We start from the raw sequence: 17,560 nt of genomic DNA on the forward strand, positions 1-17,560 counted from the left end.
GGTCATGTATTGTGAGGTTTTGGCAAACAACCTCCTTAACTCAGTAAGAGTATTGAAGATGGGTCATTGCTGTGTCTTCCAGCATGACAATGACCTGAAAGACAGCCAGTGTAACTAAGGAGTGGCTCCATAAGAAGTACTGCAAGGTCCTGGAGTGGCCTAGCCAGTCTCTAGACCTCAACTCAATAGAAAATCGACAGTGGATCAAATACTTATTTGCCTCACTGTAAATATAGTTATGCTACTTTTTAAATTAAAGAGAGTCGACACATAATTATTTCATAAATCTGATTCTTTGCAGATTGATATTACCAGTACTTTAAAAAAAAAGCATAAGAAACTTGATTTTTGTTTGTTTAAAAATCATCATCCCTCAAGGATGTTGAAGCCAGGTTTTCACCTCTCACACTTTTGAAATTACATTTATTATACGCTTGTTTCAGTGCCGACAGCCGAGGAATAAAACAGTTTGTCAGGTGAAAATGCATGTGAAGCATCTGTTTTTAAATTGAATTGCATCTGAATGAGAACATCTGTGAAAGTGAAAAACAAATCTGTCACAATTCCATTTTGCCAGCCGTGATGGCTGTTATTGCAAATGCTTCAAACAAATGTAAGAATCCTCATGGCGGCACATAATTTTTATGAACAATATATTCATAATAAACTACTTCACATTGTTTACGAAAAACACTTGTTTTGATTACAGGCTTGTTAGTAGCTTGAGAAAGGTGTGCCAGGGGGTGGGGGGGACCACATGAACAAACTTGCTAAAGTGAAATGGAGCAAAAACATGAAGAAAAAAATGTTGAATTTGCATTGACATTCCACAACCATAAAACATCCTTAAAAACAGAAACTTTTGCACAGGAGTTTTTAGTTTCTAACTTCTAAAACCTAAATACTGTCTATTGTTTTTCCCACATGTGCCATATTGTGATGCGTACTGACATACACAAGCAGCCTCCTTAACATGGTGATGTGGCATAAAAACACAAATGCACCAGTTTAGCAGCTAAAATTAACAATGTGATTGAACAGTGTGTTTAACAGCTGCATTTGCTGTTTATTTCAGGTGAATTTTTCAAGGTGTAGCATCTCTAATGTGGATGAAAACTGCACTGAAACATTGTTTCTGCCACCTGGGAATAAAACCAGGCTGTGCAATCATCCCAGCCATTACAGCTCAACAGCAGCACAACTCCTCCTTGTATAATATTAGGACTTTGCACACTGTATCATGGACTGGGCACCTCAAACAACCAGAAAGAGCTTCATAGTCTTTATATGAGTTTTATGTAGCAGCACATGTCCAAAAAAAGCAATTTGAATATTTTATGGTGATAAATAGGTATCATGCTCACTTTTAAAGTGGTAATATTAAGATGCACGACTAGAACACAGACTATCATTATGACCAACATTAAGGAAATCCACTGAAGGGTTTTTAAGATCTAGCTCCAGAATGACAGAGAGGCATATGAGACGTTCTAATAATCCCCGTTAGGAAAAAAATGTAAAAGTACTATTTCCACTTACGTTCCTCCAAGGAAAAATTATGATGAACAACAAAATTGATAAACAAAATATAAATGATTAGTTAACAGAAATAAAATGCGGGACAACATCTTTATGTTGACATTGTTGACACTTCCTCCAGTTAAACTCAGATAAAACTGAAACCATTGTCTTTGGCCCACAGAAACAACGAGAAAGTGTCATCAGTCACCTCGAGTCTCTCTCTCTCTAAAGCCTAAAGATCAGGTTCGAAACCTTGGAGTAATCATGGACTCAGACCTGACTTTAAACAGTCACATCAAATCAATAACATCAGCAGCTTTTTACCATCTAAAAAACATTGCTAAAATTAAAAATATACAACCCCTGGCAAAAATTATGGAGTGTCTGCTGGCTTGCTGCTGCAGGACAGTTGACTGGAAGCTCTGCATTTACTTCAGGATGGTGTCTTGCTAGGTGGGCATTGAGGTTTGTCGTATTTCCACAGTACACAACGTGTGCATTAAAGATTTTACAAATAGTTTTCAACATGCCCAGTTCTGCTTTTTCCTTCAAAGCAAAAAATCCAAAATGTGATGCCACGTAGCAAGTAGGGCTGCCATAAACGACTATTTTGATAGTCAACTAGTCAACAATTATTTTTGCGATTAGTCGATTATCGGATCATACGTAATTTCCTAAATTTAAGGCCTGCAGCATTTTCTGAGAAACGTCAGGGGATGAAAACATGAACATTTCCAAATCAGTGACTATTTCTTACACTTCATTTACATCAATCATTCAGAAATAGTAGTGTCCAAATCGGACTTAGAGAAGTTGATCCATGCTTTTATCTCCAGCAGATTGGATTATTTTAATGGTCTACTCACTGGCCTTTCTAAACGAGCTGTCAAACAGCTACAGAACATCCAAAATGCTGCAGCCCGAGTTCTGACAAGAGCCAGGAAATATGACCACATTAGTCCAGTGCTCAGATGTCTGCACTGGCTTCCAGTCACTCAGAGAATAGACTTTAAAACAGCCTTGCTTGTGTACAAGTCTCTTCATGGTTTAGCACCAAAGTACATCTCTGATATGTTAGAGCCGTATGAACCATCGCGGGTCCTGAGATCTTCTGGGACTGGTCTCTTACTGGTCCCCAGAGTCAGGACTAAACATGGAGAAGCAATGTTTCAGTTTCGTGCAGCTAAAATCTGGAATAAACTCCCTGAAATGGTGAGACTGGCTTCATCTGTGACAATGTTCAAATCCAGGCTGAAAACTGTTCTTTTCAGCTTGGCGTACGAGACTTGAGAGTCATCTATTTGCCCTCTTTTTCTTAAATGTAGTTTTAAAATTATATTTATGTTTTTATGATTTTGTGTGTTTTGTGATTTTATCTGTATCTTGTAATTTTTAAGAATCTGTGAAGCACTTTGAATTGCCTTGTGTACGAATTGTGCTCTATAAATAAATTTGCCTTGCCTTGACATTCATTTCTCCAACCAAAACAACAAGAGGCAGCAGAACTGACAAAGGCCACTTTTAAAGTTTGAAAAAGAATTTTACACAAGACAAAGGGGATTATTACTCACACATCTCTTTTTTGTCTTGATTAATTGTGCCCAAGGCTGCAGGCTGTCATGATTTGTGCTTTAGCATCACATATTGAAACATGTACATTTAGGCAACATCCAGCAGAAAATGAAACCAGATATGAGTTTGATCAATTTGAACTTCTGTCAAGCAGAAATCAGCTGAGAGATCACTGCTAATCCCAAAACATGAAATATATTGTTTATTCATTTTTTGTTTTTTTAGATGTTTGCAACCTAAGAAATGACATGTACGTAAGTATTCACTTTCCCATGAAGCTCAAAATTGAGCTCAGGTGCATCCTGGTTCCACTGATCATCCTTCAGATGTTTCTACAGCTTATTTGTCATCCACCTGCAATAAATTCAGTTCATTGGACATGATTTGGAAAGACACACACCTGTCTACATATAAGGTCCCACAGCTGACACTGTATGTCAGAGCACAAACCAAGCATGAAGTCAAAGAATTGTCTGTAGACCTCCGAGACAGCATAAGGAACAAATCTGGTGGATGAGATGATTGCACAGCCTGGTTTTAACCACTGAAGCAATTAACCACATTCAGCAACACATCCAGGTACAGGTACTATCAAAATAAATATGAAAATAGTTAAGCAATCAAATTTGCCTGAATTTACAATTCATGAAGATTTATTTCATTAAGTTACAGCTGGATTTATGCTTCTGCAGCTGTGACTCCGTGTCATGACACCGACATGCGTGACAGTTTTAAAGTTCTCCGTCGCTGGATTATGCTTTATTATGGATTAATTTGCTGGTGGTTGACTTCAGAAGATAGAAGACCCGTCTGAACCCAGTTACCATTAATGGAACTGAGGTGGACATTGTGGACTACTACAAGTACTTGGGTGTCCACATGGACAACAAACTGGACTGGACTTTAAATGCAGCTGTTGTGTGTAAGAAAGGTCAGAGCCAACTGTACTTCCTCAGGAGGCTCAGATCTTTCAGTGTCTGTAGAAATATGTTGCAGATGTTTTATCACTCGTTGGTGTCCAATATCATCTTCTACGCTGTAGTGTTCTGGGGCAGCAGGCTGAAGGCAGCTGACACAAGACACAGACTTAACAAGCTCATCAGGAGGGATGGCTCTGTCCCGAGGGTTGAGCTGGAGTCCGTGGTGGAGGTGTCAGAGAGGAGGATGCTGAGGAAGCTGCTCAGCATCCTGGACAACACTTCCCACCCCCTGCATGCCACATTGACATCACCACCTTCAGCCATAGACTGAGACCAACGAGGTGCACCACAGAATCAAATCAAATCAATTTTATTTATATAGCGCCAAATCACAACAAACAGTTGCCCCAAGGCGCCTTATATTGTAAGGCAAGGCCATACAATAATTATGGAAAAACCCCAACGGTCAAAACGACCCCCTGTGAGCAAGCACTTGGCAACAGTGGGAAGGAAAAACTCCCTTTTAACAGGAAGAAACCTCCAGCAGAACCAGGCTCAGGGAGGGGCAGTCTTCTGCTGGGACTGGTTGGGGCTGAGGGGAGAGAACCAGGAAAAAGACATGCTGTGGAGGGGAGCAGAGATCAATCACTAATGATTAAAAGCAGAGTGGTGCATACAGAGCAAAAAGAGAAAGAAACACTCAGTGCATCATGGGAACCCCCCAGCGGTCTAAGTCTATAGCAGCATAACTAAGGGATGGTTCAGGGTCACCTGATCCAGCCCTAACTATAAGCTTTAGCAAAAAGGAACGTTTTAAGCCTAATCTTAAAAGTAGAGAGGGTGTCTGGGAACACTACAGGAGGTCTTCCCTACCTGTGGCAATCAGACTGTATAATTCCTACTCCTTCTGTTATGTGTCGACGCGGATTGAGGAGCGAACCTGCGTCAGACAGAACCCAGCGCTAAAAATAACCAGAAAGCGGTTCCAACAACAAAAACAATTTATTTTTCACCTGTGCCTAAATAAAATGTACAAAACCAAAACCAACGTCCTTCTGGAGGAGTGACTGCTGGCACGCTCTCCAGCGCCCGCAAGGAGAGAAGTCCGGTGCTCCTGGACCCACTACCACCAGACAAACACCCCCCAGGTGGACACGACAAACTGACTCTCTTTAATGTGTGCTGACAGCATGTGTCCTCACCCTTCCTTGCTTCACGGGCTCGATGTGTCAAACCCAGGCGCGGTCCTCAGCGTCTCACAAACGAACATCACAAGGTCGAGTTCCCGGCAGCTCCGCTTGAATCACACATGCCCCAAATGCAGAACGCCATCCAATCATCCGCTTCAGCTGAAAGTCCCCAAGGTTGCATGTGAGCACCAGTCACAGGTGCTTCACATGATGATGAGGGTGAGGACTCTTCAGCCAGCACCTTCTCCACAGAAGAATCAGTTTCCATGCCACCTGAAGAGCAAAGAAAAGAAAAGAACACCAAAACATCCAGCCACACCCCCCAACACACAACACCTTCTGCAGGATGAATACATAAGAAACAGAGTTATTCAGAGTTATTCAGTTATTCAGAGTAAATTTGTTGTACTTATTTTAAAAAAAAAAATAACAAGAGAAGAAGAAGAAGAAATCACTGTTTACTGTTTCTGTACTAAATTATGAAATAATTTCCTTTGGGATGAATAAAGTTGATCTTATCTTATGTTAAATGAAAACCTGCTCCGGAGCCCTCTTGACCTCAGACTGGGGTGACAGTTCATCTTTCAGCAGGACAATGACCCTAAACACAGAGTCAAGATATCAAAGGAGTGGCTTCAGGACAACTCTGTGAATGTCCTTGAGTGACCCAGCCAGAGCCCAGACCTGAATCTGATTAAACATCTCTGGAGAAATCAAAAAAACGCTCCCCATCCAACCTGATGGAGTTTGAGAGGTGCTGCAAAGAAGAATGGACAAGACTGACCAAAGATAGGTGCACCAAGCTTGTGGCATCATATTCAAGAAGACTTGAGGCTGTAATTGCTGCCAAAGGTGCATCAACAAAGTATTGAGCACAGGGTGTGAACACTTATGTACATGTGATTTCTTAGTTTTTTATTTTAATAAACTTGCAAAAAATTCAAACCTTTTCAAGTTATCATTATGGGGTGTTGTGAGTAGAATTTTGAGGGGAAAAAAACAATTTACTCCATTTTGGAAAAAAGCTGTAACATATCGAAATGTGGAAAGTTCTGTGAATACTTTCCGGATGCACTCTCAGTTTTGTTTGCTTGTTTGTTTTACGTTTATAGAATCATTTATTTAGAAAATTCTAATGTCGAAAAACATTTTGAGGGACAAATTAACTGATGCAAATCATAAACTTGGATCAGTTCTATTTTCATTTCACTTTCTACTCATTTTCTGCAGTATTCCTTTCGTACTTTCAATATTTCATTTACACGGCAGACATGTTCTGAATCGACAACAGCAATTTTATTCTCATGAGCTATTAAAATGTCAAGGGCTGGAACCTTGTTGCTGCAGTTATTGTGTTTTTATGTGGAGCTTATTACAATATATGCAAATGGTCCACCTGCAAAGGTTAAATTATTTAATAAATCTCTAACTTGGGAGCAGCTGGACATTACCAATAAGCAGATATTAGTTAGTTTTAAACTGAGGTCTTAAAATACTGTTTTTCTTGCTGGTCTTTGTTTGAAATAATTACCTCATGTGGTAGCAGTAAGATCCAAAGAGAAAATTTCACTGGTTTATAAATGTGCCTCCATAATATCTGAAATTTGTCTCTGTATACAAACTGATGGGGATGAACAAATTATTGTCTTTTGGAAGAAACCTCCAGCAGAACCAGGCTCAGGGAGGGGCAGTCTTCTGCTGGGACTGGTTGGGGCTGAGGGGAGAGAATCAGGAAAAAGACCAATCAATCACTAATGATTAGTCATTAGTCAATTATAATACTAAATTGTTTTTAAAAAGAAAAGAAATCTGTATCTCTCCTCCCAAAAAAAGTTTACAATTTATTTTCCCATGGCTTCATGGTACTGGTGTGAGGGGTACGTGGTGTTGTAGCAGTTTCTTTCTTTCTTTCCATGATAGGGAACTCATACCTTTTCCAGGTACCCATTATGGGCTTTTAAGGACCCTTTGTCATGGTCCCATTATCTATTATATTGATCAGGGTCCTTGGAACTTAGTAGCCTGGGAACATAGGACTTCTTGATATGGTCAGTTTTTACCATATTAATATGGGGAAGACAAGGCTCTGGCTCTGGGAACATAAGGATTAATATAAAAACACATTAGAACACTAAATCACACACAAACCAGCCTTAACAGAAAATGGTGCAGACATGGAAAGATTCATTCACTCTCTCCATGTCTGCACCAGAACACAGTGCACAGAGAGCACCATAGCTGCATAACACAACCATTTTCAATTTGAGTCACACTGAACAGTTTTTATCTTAGCATGAATAGAGCTGTAGGTGATAGATGGAGTATTTTACAGTTATCCCCATAAGATGCCCAGGAGTAATTCAGAGAAGAAATGCAATCCTTTTGTGTCCTTCACCCTGCTATGTGTTTGGATTTCACATCATGTAAATAGCAACACAGGCCACTATTTTGACAGTCTATGGTGCACGGTCCAAAGCGCACAGTGCAAGTGCAAATGTGGCGTGTCCAACTCTACTTTTCCATTTACACATTGAATAATCTGAGCACAAAGTAAGGTGCAAGACCCCAAGGAGATCCATTTAGTTTCTTCATTAGCTTTGGGCAAGTCATGAAGTAAACCAATCAGATTGTCACATCTGCCCTTTTAAGAGCTGGAGTGGAGGTAATTGTTGATCTGTATCACAGTTGGCTGACAATAGTATTGCTCTAGTACTGCTGCTGACCATACCTCCATATCTCCACCTACCATTTTAAGAGTATACGCCCATAGGCGCACAAATGCACTTAAAGAACAATGGGAATGGAAATTTCAACTGTGCCGCACTGTGCATTGTTTTGTGGCAGACTGGTGGAGTTGTTGGACATGCCCCACATATACTTGCACTATGCACTTTTGATCAATGATCAAAGATCATCAAGAGAGGCCCTCAGTTTGTCATTGAGAAGCCTGATGATTGAATCTGAAAGGTTGACTTGTCTTCACATTTGTCCACAATGTATGCAGTCATCAACATGTAAAAGAGGGGAAAAAAGCACACTCAAGAGGTTGATTGATCTGCCAATAAGCAAAGATGCAGATGACTTACGCCGTCTGTTCAAAAGAAGCTTCTCTTGTGTTCTAGAAAATGCCATCCTGGCCTTTGGGAATGGATCGGATGTGAAAACGGGTCAGCCTGGTTTGCCTGGTCCAGCGACAGACATCCTTGGCCCACACTCAGCAACCACTGCGCCAGGCATCTCCATGGAAACAGAGCAGAACATTTTGAGAGCACAAATACCTACTCAGGTGAGATGAAGTGTTCAGATAAAAATGTAAAGCGAGGGGCTCTAATGGCATTCTGCTGTTTGCTTTTACCTCCTGGGAGCAGCAGATGGGTAGAGTTTACAGCATCGGTATCATTCAGTCATTGAAATGAATATAAAGAGACCTGTATGTAAAATTGTGACCTGAATGTTGGCTTTACGCCAATGCACTCCCAGAATGTGCCAAGATAAACTGTGCACAGCATGAACACCATTTCCAAAAAGTGTAATGCCTCAGCATGTTGGAGTTGATGGACGTGTGCGGCTGTCACACTCATTACAAGATTTACACAGTGATTTATGAGTTGCCAGAATCGCACTTTTCTTCTCACCCTCAGACCGAGCGATGTGAAAAAAAGTCTTAAAGGTCATGGACCTGAGTTCCTAAATGTATTTGCATAATCACACAAAAGCTTGAATTACACTCAGTTTGCACATTTAAAATCAAACAAACATGTTTTTCTTGCAGTTGCAACATGTTTTCTCTGTTTTTAACCACTCATACCCCGCAGGTGTCCAGAGTGCAGAATCACATCACAAATAAGAGGTTTCTGAAAGAAAATAGACCATTGTGAGAATTCCACTATTTTCAGTTTTTATTGGAATTGCTTATGAAACCAAACTCACTACAAATACAGTGCTGTGCAAATGCACTTTTTAAAGCAGCGTGCAAGTTGATTTCCTTGGAATACAAATGTTTGAGCATTTCAAATTTGTTTTTCTGTTGTCCTACAATAATGAAATAAATGTTTAAAATGTTTACTGTCTATGGGGAAATCAAGTACAGTAATATGGACAGCAAAGCAGTTCCTAGTAGTTTTGGTACTGTGAGTCTGTGCCAAATCCTGCTGGAAAAGCAAATCAGTATCTCCATAAAGTGAAGTGTTCGAAAATCTCATGGTAGATGATTGTGTTGACGATGGACTTGATAAATCACAGTGGACCAACACCAGCAGATGACATGTCGCCCCAAATCATCACTGACTTTGGAAACGTCACACTTGACTTCAAGTAACTTGGATTCTGTATCTCTCCACTCTTCCTCCAGAATCTGGGATCTTGATTTCCAAATGCAACATTTAATCTAAAAAGAGGACTTTGGACTAAGACATTTCTGACAATGTCTTTGGTTCAGGAGAAGCTTGAATGAGACACTTCTGCCCCATTTCCTGAACACAGCTGTGTGTGGTGGCTCTTGATGCACTGATTCCAGCCTCAGTCCTTTTGAGCCCCCCCAACTTCTTGAATTGGCTTTGATTGACAACCTTCTCAAGGCTGCAGTCATAAATGCTTAAAGTGGCAGGGGGTTAAGAGGGCTGTAATTAGGGGGTCAGATGAAAGCAAATAAAGAGAAATGCTTAAAAAGGTGGGGGGTATGGGAGACAGAGCTCCCCCAGAAGCTGAAAAGTTTTAATCATGTTCATGCTCCCAAGAACCATTTTACTGAAAAAAGTCTGAAGGACCTAAAGGACATGGTTAGATGTTGAGGAGCTTTTCCAGGCATGTGAGAGACAAATAAAGAAAAATGCTTAAAAAGCCAGGGGGAAGCTGTCTGGGGGGCAGAGCTGAAAGGTTTTTGCCATGCTAATGCTCCCCTGAAGCATTTACTGTACTCAAAATAAGGTCTGAAGGACCTAAATGACATGGTGAGATGCTGACGAGCTTCACTCGTTCATGTCCGCAACATATGCATATTAAATAATGAGTCTAGAACATATAACATTTTCACTTTCTGAAATGCCTGACAAAAAAATATTGTATTTCTCAATATTCAGATTTTTTTATTCTTATTTATTATTAGATGCAGTTGTATGTTGCACCAGTCTATCAGATGCATTTAAATGTATAACAAACAAACAAAATTAATAAGTGCTCTTCAAGGAAAAAGCCAAGAAGAATTAAAAATTACCACAAATACTGACTGTCAAGCTCATAAAAAGCAGTGAATTAAAAAAGCCAGTCTCAACTCACTGGAGTCTTCGCCATGCAGGGCATGGAGATCAGGACGCCCTGACAGAGACTCTGGTGAGTTGATGCACATTGCCAACTGGCCTTTTGTTCTTTTTATTAAAGTGTTTGTTGTGGTTCGGGCGTGAGTGGAAGATGAACCCAGAAGCAAGGAGCAGAGAGTGAGCGGTTAATACGGATTTATTGCTCCGGAGTTAACGACAGAGGATTGTACAGTACAGAATGTGCAATGCTGCCTAGCCAGGTGGAGACCGGCCTGCTGAGCGGTGGAACCACGGAGTCCGCAGTCCAGACAACTTCAAGTCCCAGTGGATGGATCAGGAGCCAGTATCTCAGAAAATTTGAATACGAGGGCTGTCAATAAAGTATAGGTCCTTTTTATTTTTTTCAAAAACTATATGGATTTCATTCATATATTTTTACGTCAGACATGCTTGAACCCTCGTGCGCATGCGTGAGTTTTTCCACGCCTGTCGGTGACGTCATTCGCCTGTGAGCACTCCTTGTGGGAGGAGTCGTCCAGCCCCTCGTCGGAATTCCTTTGTCTGAGAAGTTGCTGAGAGACTGGCGCTTTGTTTTATCAAAATTTTTTCTAAACCTGTGAGACACATCAAAGTGGACACGGTTCGAAAAATTAAGCTGGTTTTCAGTGAAAATTTTAACGGCTGATGAGAGATTTTGAGGTGACACTGTCGCTTTAAGGACTTCGCACGGTGCGAGACGTCGTGCAGCGCTCCCAGGCGCCGTTGTCAGCCTGTTTCAAGCTGAAAACCTCCACATTTCAGGCTCTATTGATCCAGGACGTCGTGAGAGAACAGAGAAGTTTCAGAAGAAGTCGGTTTCAGCATTTTATCCGGATATTCCACTGTTAAAAGAGATTTTTTTTAATGAAAGACGTGCGGACGGGTCTGCGTGTCGGGACGCAGCCGACGCGGTGTGGCGGCACAGGAAAAACACCTCCGTGTTGATAACCATTTGTAAAATCCAGGCGGCTTTTGATGGCTTTCAGTGGAGTGAGTATATGAGAAATTGTTTAACAGCTGGACACGTTCCAACTTGTCCTTAAGGCTTCCAACGGAGGTGTTTTTCCTGTGGCGGAGCGTTGCGGCGGCTGCAAGCCGACGCTGCAATCCGCCCGCACGTCTTTCATTAAAAAAATCTCCTTTAACAGTAGAATATCCGGATAAAATGCTGAAACCGACTTCTTCTGAAACTTCTCTGTTCTCTCACGATGTCCTGGATCAATAGAGCCTGAAATGTGGAGGTTTTCAGCTTGAAACAGGCTGACGACGGCGCCTGAGAGCGCTGCGCGACGTCTCGCTCCGTGGGAAGTCCTTAAAGTGACAGTATCACCTCAAAATCTCTCATCAGCCGTTAAAATTTTCACGGAAAACCAGCTTAATTTTTCGAACCGTGTCCACTTCGATGTGTCTCACAGGTTTAGAAAAAATTTTGATCAAACAAAGCGCCAGTCTCTCAGCAACTTCTCAGACAAAGGAATTCCGACGAGGGGCTGGACGACTCCTCCCACAAGGAGTGCTCACAGGCGAATGACGTCACCGACAGGCATGGAAAAACTCACGCATGCGCACGAGGGTTCAAGCATGTCTGACGTAAAAACATATGAATGAAATCCATATAGTTTTTGAAAAAAATAAAAAAGACCTATACTTTATTGACAGACCTCGTATTATTTAAGACCAATAAAAAAGGATTTTTAGAAATGTTGGCCAACTGAAAAGTATGACCATGAAAAGTATGAACATGTACATCACTCAATACGTAGTTGGGGCTCCTTTTGCCTGAATTACTGCAGCAATGCAGTGTGGCATGGAGTCGATCAGTCTGTGGCACTGCTCAGGTGGTATGAGAGCCCAGGTTGCTCTGATAGTGGCCTTCAGCTCTTCTGCATTGTTGGGTCTAGCGTGTCTCTTCATAATACCCCATAGATTTTCTATAGGGTAAAGGTCAGGCGAGTTTGCTGGCCAATTGAGAACAGATACTGGTGGCTTTGGCACTGTGTGCAGGTGCCAAATCCTGTTGGAAAATGAAATCTGCATCTTCATAAAGTTGGTCAGCAGCAGGAAGCATGAAGTGCTCTACAACTTCCTGCTTATTTCAGCAAGACAACGCCAAGCCACATTCTGCACGTTACAACAGCGTGGCTTTGTAGTAAAAGAGTGTGGGTACTAGAACAGCCTGCCTGCAGTCCAGAACTGTTGCCCATTGAAAATGTGTGGCGCATTATGAAGCGCAAAATATGACAACAGAGACCCCGGACTGTTGAACAACTGAAGTCGTACATCAAGCAAGAATGGGAAAGAATTCCACCTACAAAGCTTCAACAATTAGTGTCCTCAGTTCCCAAACACTTATTGAGTGTTGTTAGAAGGAAAGGTGATGTAACACAGTGGTAAACATACCACTGTCCCAGCTTTTTTGAAACGTGTTGCAGGCATCCATTTCAAAATGAGCAAATATTTGCACAAAAACAATAAAGTTTATCAGCTTCAACATTAAATATCTTGTCTTTGTGGTGTATTTAGCTGAATATAGGTTGAAGAGGATTTGCAAATCATTGTATTCTGTTTTTATTTACATTTTACACAACGTCCCAACTTCATTGGAATTGGGGTGTAGATGAGTGCATCATATCTACATGGGAGCAGGTCACGCCATGTTTGCAGCACTATGTTCATCCAGAAGCCCAATAGGGACATACTTACGTCTCTTGCTTTTTGCAGCATGGCTGGAAGACTGAAGACAAAAAACAGGACTCAGTATTTGTCCTCTATACACTGTCTTTTCTAACAAATATTAAAATCCTCATTCTGTCATGATCGTACATGTTGCTTATCATAAAAGAAGGCAAGGGAGAATAAATTTTCATCACCAAAATGAATACATGAATGGAAATAATGCAATTGTTTGAGGTTGTATAAATCCAGTCTGCTTTCTCACCACTAAATGACACTAAATCCTACACACTGTCACTTTAAATTTGCTGTCACACACACACTTGTCAATGGTGTCTTCTTCTGTCTGTTTTCCACTTTATATTCTGTACAGACACACAGGCCACTTTGTTCAACAAACATTTTGTCATTAGGTAGTCTTATATCATTACTAGATCAAATAAAGCATCACATGCCTCTTTAATCAGCTTCCTGTCAAATTTAAATATGTGCCCCTGATAAATCAGCACAAATAAATTAACAATGCCAATGCTCCTGTGCATTTTAATCACGTGGCGATCATCCACAGTCAAAGGTTTGAGAGAAAACTGTATCATTAGTGTGTTAGTGGCCCTTTTATCTGTGCTTTTGAAAATCGCTCAGGTTCAATTAAGAGATTTTGTCTCAAGCCATTCAAATGTTATTAGAACATTGTGATCAATTACTATGACTCAACTTTTCCAACAGTACAAAGTTACATAGAATACGTTGTGACAACATAAGATGCCTCCACAAATTTTAAACTGTTTAAAACTGTTGCAAACTTTTACAAATCCTACTGTCATTCATTTTGTCTTGATGTCATCTTGAAAGCAATCCTTAGCATTTTTGGATATTTTTGTGTCAAGTCATGCAGTAAGACTACACAAGATTGTATCATCGCACATCAAAGTCTTGATGGTGTTGTGGGGAGGGGGAGGGGGTATTCATGGTACCGCATCATAGCACATCTGCCCACCGAAGTTCTGTTCAACTATGATCCGTCCTGTGCCCAGGCTCTCTATGCATAACCATGTCTGGGCCAAAGGGAAAATGTGGACTGAGGTATGGTACAACCTGGTGTCACGGCAAGTCGCGTGATTCAGCAGCATGAAATATACATTAATCTATTAGTTTGCGATATTGTGGTGAAAAGTGCCTCATTTTTGTCACGGTAGCATTCATTCTAATTCATTCCGTGATGGCTGCACGAAATTAAAAGTGTCTGTGTGTGTGTGGGGGGGGGGGGGTTGGGTGGTTATAGTTAGGGTGGGGGAAAGGAGTAGGATTAGGTTATGGTTAAGGTTACGGTCGGGGTAGGAGGAGGGTTAGTAATAGTGAGTTAAAAAAAACCCAGTCAGGAAAATTTGACTCATTTTCTGACGGAAGCATGAAAAAAAACGTGAGACTGGGGCTGTATGGTATGAATGTAGTGTTATAGCTAACCACAGATCTTCAACGTCACATCACTCACTAATACCATGATTACTACTTGGATAGTACAGTCTACAAATCATTCAAGAACATTTGGATGAAAAACTGGTCTGATTTCTTACCTTACTGTTGAATGTGAATCAGTGAGTTGATGGTTTACTCCTCTCTGGTCTTTTCCTGATTTCTACCAAATTCAGTTACGCTAACCCTAAAAGTGCACTTAAAGAATTTAGTTTTTTTCATAAAGGTCAAGGAATTTCATTTTTCAGTCTGATTTGTACCAATTTGGGGATTGTAGAATTGTCCTGGCAAGGTCAGCTGGAGGTCAATCATTTGAGTGAAGGTCAAGGTCATTGGGGTCAAATGTCAAATTGCCATAGCACTCAGTGTCTTCACACCCACAGGTGTCATTGCCAAGTAAAAATTAAACGGCAGCATTTGATGTGTTTCAGGCATTTTGTTGTGAAGGAGTTACAGTACTTTATTGCTCTGCCTTTAAAGCCACAGACTAGCTTTTTTGTTTGTTTGCTTTTAATCAGCTCTTTTTTGAGGAATATGGTGTCTGTTCTGGATTTTGGAGACAGATGGGAGCTGTTTGTTTGTTTTTTTTTTAGGTAAACGAGAATGACAGATTGTGGGGTAACGTGGGAGATTCCACACTTCCGTCTCCAGGGCTGTCGGACGGCGGCGGCAAGCCCACCCGCCTGTCACTGGTGCTCCTGCTGCCCGGCCTCCTGGTGCTCTCCTACCAGTAAGAGACATCACCTGCCAACCTCAATGGACTGAAGTATAGACCTGGGGGAGGAGAGGAGGGAAGAAAGAAAGAGTGTTTGTCACACGATGGAGGGTGAAAAGGTGAAGTCTGCCCCGCCCTGCTCTCCTCGCTCGCTCTGTCACAAAAATCACACTCAGTCTCTCTTTGTGAATCATGACTCAGATCGATGTCTCATGCGCCCGACGCCCCTGGAGAGGGCGCTGACACACAGTGGGGGGAGGGGGGCATTTGTGGGAAGGGGGGGAGGGGGGACCAGGAAGTTCTCAAAATCCGCTCGCATTTCTCACTACACACCCGCCCGAGCACAAACTGTTCCAACACACGCAGACTTTGATCATCTGAACATAATGTCTGACAGTGTACAGTGGACAGACGCTGGAGACCCAGCGCACAAAAAAAATATTTAAAATCAGAAAAAATATAAATATATATAATTTTTGTCTTTGAACATTCCTTGATGTAAAAGAAGAAAAAAAATTAAATGTCACGTTTTCTTTCAGATGAACTATGATGACATGTCCACAGGCTGCTCATTCAGCTTTGCTCTTTCTTTGGTGTTTTCTTTTATACATAATTATTCTAACTTTGCAAACTGGCCTATGAGCCCAAGCGTTTGGTGGAAGCAAGTGTTGTCATGGAGACAAATCACAATGACATCATTCAACTTCATGCTGTTGATGTTTTTAAATTGCAGGTATGACGAGTTCATTTCCAAATAAATATATATGAAAACTATTTACATACAGTCCAGATTAAGCATACGTGTAGATGTTTTATTTTAAATGAGGACCTACTTTGTGTTTTAGCCTTTGATATTTTGTAATCGTTTAATTTTTTGTGAAGATGTTTTTTTTTTCGTCTCTTTTTTATACGTCACTTTTTGCACACAGTGGATTACCTCACTTTCCTTCAAGCATGAGGAGCTGATGAACGCCTCTTCAGAAACAAACCCTAAGGTCTATCCAAGCCATCACAGTTGGAGATGAGTTTCTGTTTTTTTAAAGAGTTTGTGACCAATCATGTTTCACCGCCTAAGATAGACCAGTGAGAAAACAGACTGTATGAATTTTGATGCATCTGACTTTTCAAGGATGAATGAGATGAAGGTGTCCACCAGGATACTGCTGGACCTCACGCCAGTGATGATCCAAATTCTGATAGGACTCATGCTGACGATGATCGAAGCGCTGATGGGACTCACTTTGGTGATGACTCAAACACTGCTGGGAATCATGCTGGTGATGACCCAAACGAGGCTGGGTCTCATGCTGGCAAAGATCCAAATGCTGCTGGGACTCACACTGGTGATGACCCAAACGAGGCTGGGTCTCATGCTGGCAAAGATCCAAATGCTGCTGGGCCTCACACTGGCGATGACCCAAACGAGTCTAGGATTCACACTGGCAATGACCCTAACGAGGTTGGGACTCGTGCTAGCAAAGATCCAAACGGTGCTGGGACTCACACTGGCGATGACCCAAACGAAGCTGGGTCTCATGCTGGCAAAGATCCAAATGCTGCTGGGCCTCACACTGGCGATGACCCAAACGAAGCTGGGTCTCATGCTGGCAAAGATCCAAATGCTGCTGGGCCTCACACTGGTGATGACCCAAACGAAGCTGGGTCTCATGCTGGCAAAGATCCAAATGCTGCTGGGCCTCACACTGGCGATGACCCAAACGAGTCTAGGATTCACACTGGCAATGACCCTAACGAGGTTGGGACTCGTGCTAGCAAAGATCCAAACGGTGCTGGGACTCACACTGGCGATGACCCAAACCAGTCTGGGACTCATGCTGGTGATGACCCAAATGAAGCTGGGACTGACGCTGGCAAAGATCCAAACACTGCTAGGACTCATACTGGCAATGACCGAAATGAGTCTGGGATTCACACTGGTGATGACCCAAACGAATCTGGGTCTCATGCTGGCAATGATCCAAATGCTGCTGGGCCTCACACTGGCGATGACCCAAACGAGTCTGGGATTCACACTGGCAATGACCCTGACGAGGCTGGGACTCATGCTAGCAAAGATCCAAACGGTGCTGGGACTCATACTGGCAATGACCGAAATGAGTCTGGGACTCATACTGGCGATGACCCAAACGAGTCTGGGTCTCATGCTGGCAATGATCCAAATGCTGCTGGGCCTCACACTGG

The 17,560-nt window shown here is 41.8% G+C and overlaps 1 protein-coding gene across 1 annotated transcript in view; it reads left to right on the top strand.

Moving 5' to 3' along the window:
• Positions 1-16,129, top strand: part of gfra4a (GDNF family receptor alpha 4a) — a 526,172-nt gene extending 510,043 nt beyond the window's left edge. Inside the window, exons 7-8 of the mRNA XM_034194878.1 lie at positions 8,326-8,489; positions 15,237-16,129. Coding sequence (XP_034050769.1) covers positions 8,326-8,489; positions 15,237-15,377 — 305 coding nt within the window. The 3' untranslated portion in view covers positions 15,378-16,129. The remainder of the gene's footprint in view (positions 1-8,325; positions 8,490-15,236) is intronic.
• Positions 16,130-17,560: the final 1,431 nt, after the last annotated feature.

This window comes from Thalassophryne amazonica, chromosome 19 (assembly GCF_902500255.1).
Source record: "Thalassophryne amazonica chromosome 19, fThaAma1.1, whole genome shotgun sequence".
NCBI lineage: Eukaryota > Metazoa > Chordata > Actinopteri > Batrachoidiformes > Batrachoididae > Thalassophryne > Thalassophryne amazonica.